The sequence below is a fragment of the Engraulis encrasicolus genome, chromosome 8 (genome assembly GCF_034702125.1).
Source record: "Engraulis encrasicolus isolate BLACKSEA-1 chromosome 8, IST_EnEncr_1.0, whole genome shotgun sequence".
Taxonomy (NCBI): domain Eukaryota; kingdom Metazoa; phylum Chordata; class Actinopteri; order Clupeiformes; family Engraulidae; genus Engraulis; species Engraulis encrasicolus.
The window spans coordinates 18222495-18232494 of NC_085864.1; the positions used below are offsets into that span (position 1 = coordinate 18222495).

General features: G+C 46.6%; 1 protein-coding gene across 1 annotated transcript in view; it reads right to left on the reverse strand.

Annotated features, from left to right (window-relative positions):
* Positions 1 to 10000, reverse strand: part of robo1 (roundabout, axon guidance receptor, homolog 1 (Drosophila)) — a 381083-nt gene that overhangs the window by 15150 nt on the left and 355933 nt on the right. The window contains exons 22-28 of the mRNA XM_063205088.1: positions 9363 to 9791; positions 8268 to 8381; positions 3975 to 4113; positions 3168 to 3407; positions 1683 to 1854; positions 830 to 1310; positions 1 to 98 (exon numbers count right to left, since the gene is read on the reverse strand). The exon at positions 1 to 98 is cut by the window's left edge and continues 64 nt beyond it. Of these exons, the coding sequence (XP_063061158.1) occupies positions 1 to 98; positions 830 to 1310; positions 1683 to 1854; positions 3168 to 3407; positions 3975 to 4113; positions 8268 to 8381; positions 9363 to 9791 (1673 nt within the window). The remainder of the gene's footprint in view (positions 99 to 829; positions 1311 to 1682; positions 1855 to 3167; positions 3408 to 3974; positions 4114 to 8267; positions 8382 to 9362; positions 9792 to 10000) is intronic.

The following is a 10000-nucleotide window of genomic DNA, read 5'->3' on the forward strand; positions in this document are numbered from 1 at the left end:
GGGGGGCCTCTTCTGCATCAGCGCCGCACTCATGTTGCTGTCGGTGGACACAGGGCTGCTCGGACGGTGGCCTGATGGGGTCATTTGGTATTTTCGTGCTGGGGGCAGACGGGTAAAGTATTGATTGCTTAATTGCAATCCGTTACACTGTAATTGTTGCGTGTACTGTAATGGCTTCAGAAATTAAAATAGATTTTTTCACTTCATCCAATTAACCAGATAATTCATTCAAAACGGTGAAGCCGCTGTTCAAATTAACCAGATCATTCCAGAACAAAAGAAGCCATCTCGGATGCTTATTGGAAAATAACATTTGCATGCAGATCCGCTCACTGCCCAGGCCCCAATACGTAGTAATGCAGAAGTAAAATTAGAAACAGTCCGAGACCTCCAGTTACTTACAACCAAAATGTTTTGGCACTATGGCCTGCAACAGTATGAGGACCATGGCCTACACTATAGTGATGTCAGTATTTGTCCTCATGGCCCTTGACAGCTTTTGGCAGGTCCAAGAACAAAGTCATTTGAACGGAACCCTCCTCTGATACATACAATGTATCCTCTCTCTCTGGGCCCGGGACAACTGACTCCTTTGTACCCCCCTGTCGTTTTGTCCTGACCTCCAGGGACAGTTTACTGTACAGCGCCCAAGAGCAAAGGGGACCCTGAAGTCAAAGCCTCTATATTTTCATTCTAGATAGACTATCACATATGGATCCTGAAACCCTGAATCGTTTTGTAAACTAGCAACACCCATTGTGCAAGGGGGGCTTTCGTCTTGCCTGGGCCCAGGGGGGGCAATGGAATCCTACCCCATCCCCTTGCTCACCTCCGGGTGTGGTGTGCTGCTCCAGGTGGTGTGGCTGGTGATGGTGGGGGTGCGGGTACTTGGCCACCTTCAGCCCCGCGTACTCGGCGGCGGCCGCCACGGCCTGGGCGAAGTCGGCGTCCGTGAAGAAGGAGCCGTCGGAGGAGCTGACGGCGCTGGAGCGGCCCGACGAGGCGTTGTCCTCCTCGGAGGCCGAACCCCAGCCGTTGATCATGGAGCCGGTGGCCGAGCTCTCCAGGTCGCCCATGCTGGAGGCCGGGGTCTGCTGCTCCAGGCCGCGCGGGGGCAGCAGCAGCCGGCGCTGGGCCAGCTGGTGGGGGTGGTGCTGGTGCGGGTGCGGGGTGGTGTGGGCCTGGCCGTGGAGCTGCTGCTGGTGGGGGTGTTGTGGGTGGTGTTGGTGGGGGTTGGTGGACGGATGCTGGTGGGGGTTGGTGTGGGGCTGGGGACGCTGGCGCCGGTGGTGGCGGTGCACTTTGGCCACCTGTAACGGAATAATAATTATATTGTCAAATTGAGTTATTAAGTTAAGTTGTGGACAATTTGACTTTTCTTGTAGCTTCAAAAACTGCTATAGTAATCTTCCACAATAATAATAATATGGTACAACTCAGCTTTACTAGTGTACTGCATAATAACAACAATAACAATGATTTAAAATAATAAAAAAATGATAAGTGAAACCAATACAGTGTAACAATAATAATACTGTTATAATAAGGCTACAATAATATAAATACACTGAGAGATAATACATAATATATTGTTAGTTTACACTGCATTAAATCCACTGTGTAAAGTTATAATATTGTAATAGTATTAATACTAATACTAGTAACAGTAGTATTAATAATACCTCTGCGTCCGTCTCGTCTGCCTCCTCCTCGGCCTCGTCCTCCTCTTCCTCCAGCTCCTCCTCTTCCTCTTCCATGCCGTCCGTGTCCAGGGCCAGGGGGCTGGAGATGTAGCCGTACGTGTGAGGGGGGGAGAGGGGTCGCGGAGGGGGAGGGGGGCTCACCACGTGACGTCTGGTTGGATAGACACAAGGTTCAACACAAACATATTACAATAATCAATCACTATAATCCAGTGGTTTTCAAAGTGGAGGCAGGGCTAGGTGGGCCGTGGCAGGTGGGAGGGAAAAGTATAGAAAACCAAAATAAATAACTGAAACGACCAACACTTACCAAAAAATCGGAACAATATTCCCATTAAGAGCTGCATTATAGTCATTTATTGCCTCTTTCAACATTATTGCTATTATCGTTGTTTTATACATCCCATTGGGGCATTGAGAGCACAGAAAAAATAGTTAGTCACGACCCATGTAAGGGGTCTTGGCTGGAATCTACCGGTACATAGGGGGCGTCGACATGGTCAAGTTTGGGAACCCCTGCTATAATCATTGTAATTATTAAAATTGTTATTCAATTACTAGAGTTCTCTATTATAGCGTTTTTTCTGTAGACCACAGCTACACAGCAAACTGCGTTCGCTACTACTGTGTGGACAACCGAGGATTTTAATGAGCGTTTTATACATTTTGAATTTGGTTCAAGTTAAAGTTTGCTGTCTCACACATTTTACACATTTTATCATTGTGTCCATGCCCTTTCTCTCCCAAAACTCTTCCTGTGTGCCTCCCGGCTAACCTCATAGCAGTGTGGGTGTTGATACTTCACATTTTTGAGCAATGTTGCCAGGCAACAACATATTAAGCTAATCAAAATTCTGACATGTTGACTAGATGTTAAAAAGTTATTGCTGATTTACGTGCCCCTGAGAGTAAATAGTGTTGCCAAGACTTGGTTGGAAAATGTCAAAAAAAAAAAAAAAAACTCTTGCCCGGCAACATCCCTCAAAAAGTTACTTCAGTTGGACATCACCATCTCCTAATGTTCTTCTAATTGGACACTGCTGTGTTACATCACGATATCCAAATGGTGTAATTGGACGATCACAACAAGCTGTTTTGCTAACGATTCTTAGAAAAATGTGTTGTGCAACATTAGTGGAAAACTACTAGTTTTCAAGAGGTAGGACATATTTTGACAAATAAAATTATCTTGGTAACACTTTTTTGTTTGTCTGTCTGTCTGTCTTTCGGTCTGTCAGTCTGTCAGTCTAGTTGACCTGTTGGTATGCTTGGTCTATCTATCGTAGCTGACCTCTTGATATGTTTGCTCCATACTTGCGGTCATGCTGCCCCATCCCTTCCCCAATCTCCCCATGGGGGGAGGGCGTGAGCGTGGCCGTGTGTCTGACTAAATGTCTGTATCTGTCTGTCTAGCTGACGTGCTAGTATGTTTGGTCTGACCACTTGATATGTTTTGCTCCATACCTGCGGTCGTGCGGCCCCATCCCGTCCCCGGCGTCCTGCAGCATGGGCTGCATCTCCTCCTGGGGTGAGGGCGTGAGCGTGGCCGTGGACTGGTGGCTGTAGGAGACGGCGGCGGGGGACGAGGCGGCGCCCCTGACGGGGGGCGTGGGGCCCCTCTCCATGTCCTCCTCCTCCTCCAGCTCGTCCGGCTGCAGGTACATGCGGGACGGGGGCAGCGGGCACTGCATGTCCTGATCATAACTGGAGGGCACAGATCAAATAATTACTTTATATATATGTAACTTGTATGATCTGACAGTAAAATCAGATGTGAGTTGCTGTGAATGTATACTGCAGAGTGCATACATGTGGCTCTCACTGCTTGGAACACATGCATGAAGTCTGTGTGGGAGTGCTTTTGTTTCCTCAAATGTGTATATGACTGCAAGTCTGTGTATGTGTGTGTGTGTCTGTGTGTGTGTGTGTGTGTGTGTGTGTGTGTGTGTGTGTGTGTGTGTGTGTGTGTGTGTGTGTGTGTGTGTGTGTGTGTGTGCGCGTGTTTGTATGTGTGTGTCTGTGTATGTACACGCCTGCCTGTATGTGTGTGTATCTGCATGCAGGTGTGTGTGTGTGTGTGTGTGTGTGTGTGTGTGTGTGTGTGTGTGTGTGTGTGTGTGTGTGTGTGTGTGTGTGTGTGTGTGTGTGTGTGTGTGTGTGTGTGTGTGTGTGTGTGTGTGTATGTGCACGCGTGCCTGTATGTGTGTGTGTCTGCATGCAGGTGTATGTGTGTGTGTGTGTGTGTGTGTGTGTGTGTGTAGGACGGCATACCTGTCGTCCATAGTGAGATGTGAGTACTTGTCGCAGGGAGGGGGGTTGGCAGGCGGAGGCGGGAGAAGGTCGGCCCAGTTCATTGTGTTCTGTTTGGGCAGCTTGGGCGTCCGCGTTCCCTTCTTCTGTCCTTGGCTCCCTGATTAGACACAAACAAAAGACCAATTCAATTCAGAGAGCGAAGGACACACACTCGGATACGGAAAACACAGAAACACACAAAACACACACACACACCCACATACAGACACACACACACACATATTTCACACACACACACACACACACACACACACACACACACACACACACACACACACACACACACACACACACACACACACACACACACACACACACACACACACACACAAACACACACACACACACACACACGTATGCGTTCCAGCACATACACTGACTGGACACACACACGTATTTCACACACACACACACACACACACACACACACACACACACACACACACACACACACACACACACACACACACACACACACACACACACACACACACGCACAAACACGCACACGCACACACAACTGCCCTAACCCTCCCCACAGCCCATCTGCAAAGCCACGTACATAGTATGTGTATATCACTTATCCCTGTCAGAGGCACGTCGTAAACAAATTGGCATCCACTCAATGGCCATCAAGCATCAAGGTTCATTTGGGAGACGGCGGAGGGAGACGCCAATGATAAATGACTCCCTCCTCTCCACACACCAGAGAGCAAGGCAGCTCGTTAGGGGCCTGCCTAGTGCCAGCGCAACAAACAATGTCCGGGCACATTATCTCTCAATTTGTAATTAAAAGCAGGTAATCATAAAATAAATAATGAGATAAATTAAGTTGCCACGCGGCATAAAAACAACAAATAAACACATTCGTATTTGTCACGTTTCATCCGCTTGTTGGTGCGCTGCCAAAACAGGGAGGTAGCTTCAATGGCAACAGGAGAAGAGCGGAGAATTAAATAGGATATACTAGAAGAAAGAGAAGAAGACGAAGAAGACGAGGACGAAGAAGAAGAAGAAGAAGAAGAAGAAGAAGAAAAAGAGGAGGAAGAAGAAGAGGTAGAAGAAGAAGAAGAAGAAGAAGTGAGATGAAATGAAATGGAAACGACATGATGAAATGACTGATACACTTCGATCACGAAAAGCCAATCAGATGAAGACAGATGAAATCAAGAAAGTCAGAAATGACTAGAACGAGCACAAGAACGCGTGATGAGCAGACACGATAGGGAGAATAGAAACCACAAGAAGGAGAAGAGGAAGAAGAAGAGGAAGAGAAAAAAAAGCATCAGGGGCCAATTAACAGTGGCGTATTAAAATGCAGAGGCAATGAGCTGTAGGCTCCCCGCGAGAGGGGATGGCTCCCCATTTTAATTGCTTTGAACTTCAAATACAATATAAAAATAGATAAGATGCATCACGACGGCAGCCTAGCGTGCTTGCCTTCAGCTAGCCTCATTTGTCCTTGTCGCGGATAGGTGCGCCTCTCTCTCTCTCTCTCTCTCTCTCTCTCTCTCTCTCTCTCTCTCTCTCTCTCTCTCTCGCGCTGTGTGTGTGTGTGTGTGTGTGTGTGTGTGTGTGTGTGTGTGTGTGTGTGTGTGTGTGTGTGTGTGTGTGTGTGTGTGTGTGTGTGTGTGTGTGTGTGTGTGTTGTGGTTTTTTGAGGCTTGTGGGAGCAAACGATGGGTGCTAGGGCAACATGATGGGTCTTTGCGCGTAGATGGGTGAGGGGCGTTGTTCTAATTAAGGCTTTCATCGCCAAACAAGACCACGCTGTGCCTGTGTGTGTGTGTGTGTGTGTGTGTGTGTGTGTGTGTGTGTGTGTGTGTGTGTCTGTGTATGTGAGTGTGTGCGTTTGAGTGTGTGAGTGTGTGTGCATGTGTGTGTGTGCGTGTGTGTGTGTGTGTGTGTGTGTGTGCGTGTGCGTGCGTGCGTTTATCTGTGTGCATGGGGCGCGTAGTGGCACAGTGCTTGTAATGGCGTGCTGAAGGAGATGAAGAACATAGAGATATTCAACCAAAGGGGGGTTTATGAAGGCTACTGCTGTGTACCATGTGTCTTCAATGCTTTTTGATTTGCACAAAAAAATGTCTCTCTGGAGAATATGTTCCTCACACAGCGGAGATTTGACATGCTCACAGGCGCACGGCTAGGCAGCCCAGGTGGTAAGTATCTCTGCTAGCTAGCTGTACCTTTTTGATGGGGCCTGTATTTTTTTAATGTGTGTGGATTTTAATGAATGGCTTTTATAGTCCTCCCCGAGTTCCCCCTTGTTTTTGTCTGCAGGAATCTTCCCCTTCTTTTCATTTTTTCCCGCAAAGAAAGATGAAGCGACTCGACTGGTGCCTCGGCCAAATTACCATTTTTAAAGCTTCATTTGTTATTAGTGCGCAGCTGTGATTTATCGCCTTTGAGAAAAATTATGATTTAGAAAGCCGGGAGTCTAGCGCGCTAACTGTGATTAAACGCTGTGCATATGCTACGACAATGAAACACTAGATAATGAACCGCCAGGAAAACGAAAGGAGAAAAAGAAATCCTATTTATACACATTCATACAAGTCAGAGACAAAGGCTCGCAAAACAAAAGATGGAAGACAATAGGGCCCTCATGTAGCAACAATGTCTTCCATTCAAACTTTTTTTTACGTTTGAGCTTAATTTTGTGTTGAGATAAAAGAAGAAGAAATTATGGAAGTAAGCGCTGGTTGCACAAAACATTGGAAATCAACTTTTTAAGAAGTACTATGTAGGATGGTGGTATTGAGGTATTGCTACGATGGTGCTCATTGCAACTGTGCTGCCTATTCCCAAAGTTGATGTTTTCATGAATATTTACACAGCAATAAACAAATATTTACTTGTATGACGAAAGTGCAGGAAGTTTTGCAGCTAAAAATGCATTTTACTGGTAATTCAAAATGGTGGACATGGTGAAGATCCACCTTTTCATATATGAAAAGTGTAATTTCCCAGTCATGATAAATACTAAGAATTTGATGGCAGTTATTAATATTCATGAACATTTGTTAATGAGCAGCATGGATTGTCGGACTATAGATACAAAAAATTACACACTGCACGTTTCATTTTCTACCCTGACTGCCCCTCCATTTCACAACTTACATTTACATGTATATTGTTTCCTTGCATTGAATAAACAAATATGGACCACAGGCTGCAAGTTAAAGTCCCCTGGAAAAACTTGCAAGATTTATTCCACCTATGGAGAAGCACTGCATGAAAACCTCGCCAAAACGGCTGACGACTACAAAAAAAAGAAACAATATGATTTGAACAAAGCAGAAGTTCTTCTTTTAGTTATCCCCACGGTGGGCTAAACCAGAGTCACAGTGCTGCACATCTGCTGACTGTGCAGATAGTGGCCTGAATACAATTGTCACACTGTAGATAAATAAATAAATAAATAAAATAAATACTGTCTTTGTTTGCTTGTGCTGTGCACATGAGTGGTGACCCAGAGTGCATAGGCATCCAACTGTTCAGATCATCTAGAGTTTGACTTCCTGTTCATATAGCACCAATTAGGAAGTGTGCAAAATATGCAATAACGTGGAACATCAAACGTTCACACTAGACTATAACATTAGGGTTAGGGTAAGAGATTAACTTTTGCATAGTGTTAGTGCTTATTATCGCTTATATGTAGACAAACTAACAAAAAGAACTGTAGACACACTACCAAAAGGAACTGTAGAAGAAAGTGCAAGATCAGTGCAAAAGCAGGTGCTGTATTCAGGCCTATGCAGAGCTTGCCAAACTGGCCCCAGAGATGCGATGTACTGCCAGGCACTACTAACACCTGTGCACCACAACACAGGTGATCTCAGTAACTACCTCATCAAGGAGTCCGAAGAGTTAACCTAATTAGGATCAGCTGCTGTGGTGAATTGGCTGGAACCACTATTTGGCAGGACTTTTTGAATTTGTCGAACCTGGGATGCTCACGTCTGTGTGTGTGTGTGTGTGTGTGTGTGTGTGTGTGTGATCTCTGTCTCTCTCTTCCTGTGTGTACATGTGTGTGTGCGTGCACGTGCATGAGCCCATGTGATGTGTGTGTGTGTGTGTGTGTGTGTGTGTGTCATCTCTGTCTCTCTCTCTTCCTGTGAGTGCATGAGCCCATGTGTGTGTGTGTGTGTGTGTGTGTGTCTGCGAGCATGCATGCGTGTGTGCGCTCATGTGTGTGTGTGTGTGTGTGTGTGTGTGCGTGCGCGTCATAATTCCGTGTCCCCACCTGAGGTGCTGCTGGTGCCGCGGTCGGAGCTGTTGTAGGAGCCGGTGCTGGGCTCGGGGCCCTGGTTGTAGGGGATGGTGGCCGGCATGGGACTCTCCCCACCTCGGTAGTGGTCTAGTGGGACACATGACACAAGACATTAACACGTCAGAAATAATACAAGCATAATTTGTCCAGCATTTAAAGCCATACAACATACAAAAAAAACACGGCATATGTGATGTGATGTGGAAATTATGGTACACACAGTGTAAAATGTATCTAGTATTTTGTGCCACACTGTTAAACAGTTTGTAGTAGACAATACAACCCTTTCCATTGGTTTTAGGTGGAATAGACAGGGAGGACATTAAAAGTATTAGAAAGCAACAGACGACGACTTAGCTTGTTAGCAAAGCCAATGGTGAAATGAAGCTGAGGATTAGACTGAACGGAAGCAGTAGCAAGCAGGAAATGGCAAAGGCAGGATATCTTAGGTGAGGTCAATGGATAACCTGAAACGTCTTTTCAAAGAAGGCCAAAGTAGCTCTGAATAGAGAAAAAAGCATGATTTCCTACTGATGGATGAGCTTAGTTTGAGTTCAGAGACAAACTTAAGCCTCAGAGTACATGTTCAGTGACACTTGACACTAAACCCCATCCCAAAGTCACACAGTTCTCTTCCGCTTTTTCTTTGTTGTTTCTCCTTTTCTCTTTTGTCCAAATAAGGGTTAAAAGCTGACCTGACACCTAGAGAACCTAAAAGCATTTTTTTGTTGCTGGCGTCAAGTTGCGATAATGGGTATATGCAGAGAAGAAGCGCAGATGACAGAAGTGACAGGGAGATCAGAGGAAGATGAGCGGAGGATGACGAGAGAAAAAAAAGCAGCAGGAGTTTGGGCAGATGAATGCAAAGCGCTCTGCAGCCGGCTCCTCTTCACACTGACCAGATCCCAGTGAAAGAGGAAGGAGTTGTGAAGAACAAAAGAAGATGAGAGGATATGCGAAGGAAAGGCAAGGCAAATTAAATAAGCAATAATAATAATAATTTAAGAAAACAATGGAGTCCAACCTCTACTTCCTCCTTTGCTGTGAACTTCTCAGCGGCCAACTCACCCTTGTTCAGTTTGTTCTGCTCCATGACGTTGTACTGCATCTGCGTGGTGGAGCTGACATCCGGATGCTGCAGCTGCTTTTGACTGCCCGGAGAGGGCTTCCAGCAGTGCTTCTCATTCATGTCCCCCATCAGACCCCCCATGCCCCCTCCGCTTCCCCCACTGTTGCCTCCACCACTGCCTCCTCCACTTCCACCACCACCACCAAGGTTGTTCCCTAGGATGTTGGACTGGATGAGCTGGGTGGTGGCGTAGGGCGTGGGCGCTCCTCCGGGCCCGAAGCGGCCGTCCTTCAGGTTGGGGCTGTTGAAGGTCTTCATCTCGTTGATCTTATTGGAGAGGTCCACCTCGCCGTACATGCCCGGCTCGGGCGGCATCAGGTTGGTCTGCTTGTTCTCCATCTGGTTGTTGTAGTTGGCGATACAGTCGGCTGGATGCAGGTAACACACAAGCGGGGGCGGCAAAGGCAAAGGGGAGGAGGTGGGAGAGAAAGTGCTAGGTTAGGGTGGTGCTGTGTAGGGAGATGATCAGGTTGGTTGGGTTGATCAGAGCTTCCACCTAGACGACCCATTAAAACGTGGGAAATACTACTGCAGATCCACCAGCAGGCGAAGTAAAGATATAGCCATGGATACACTG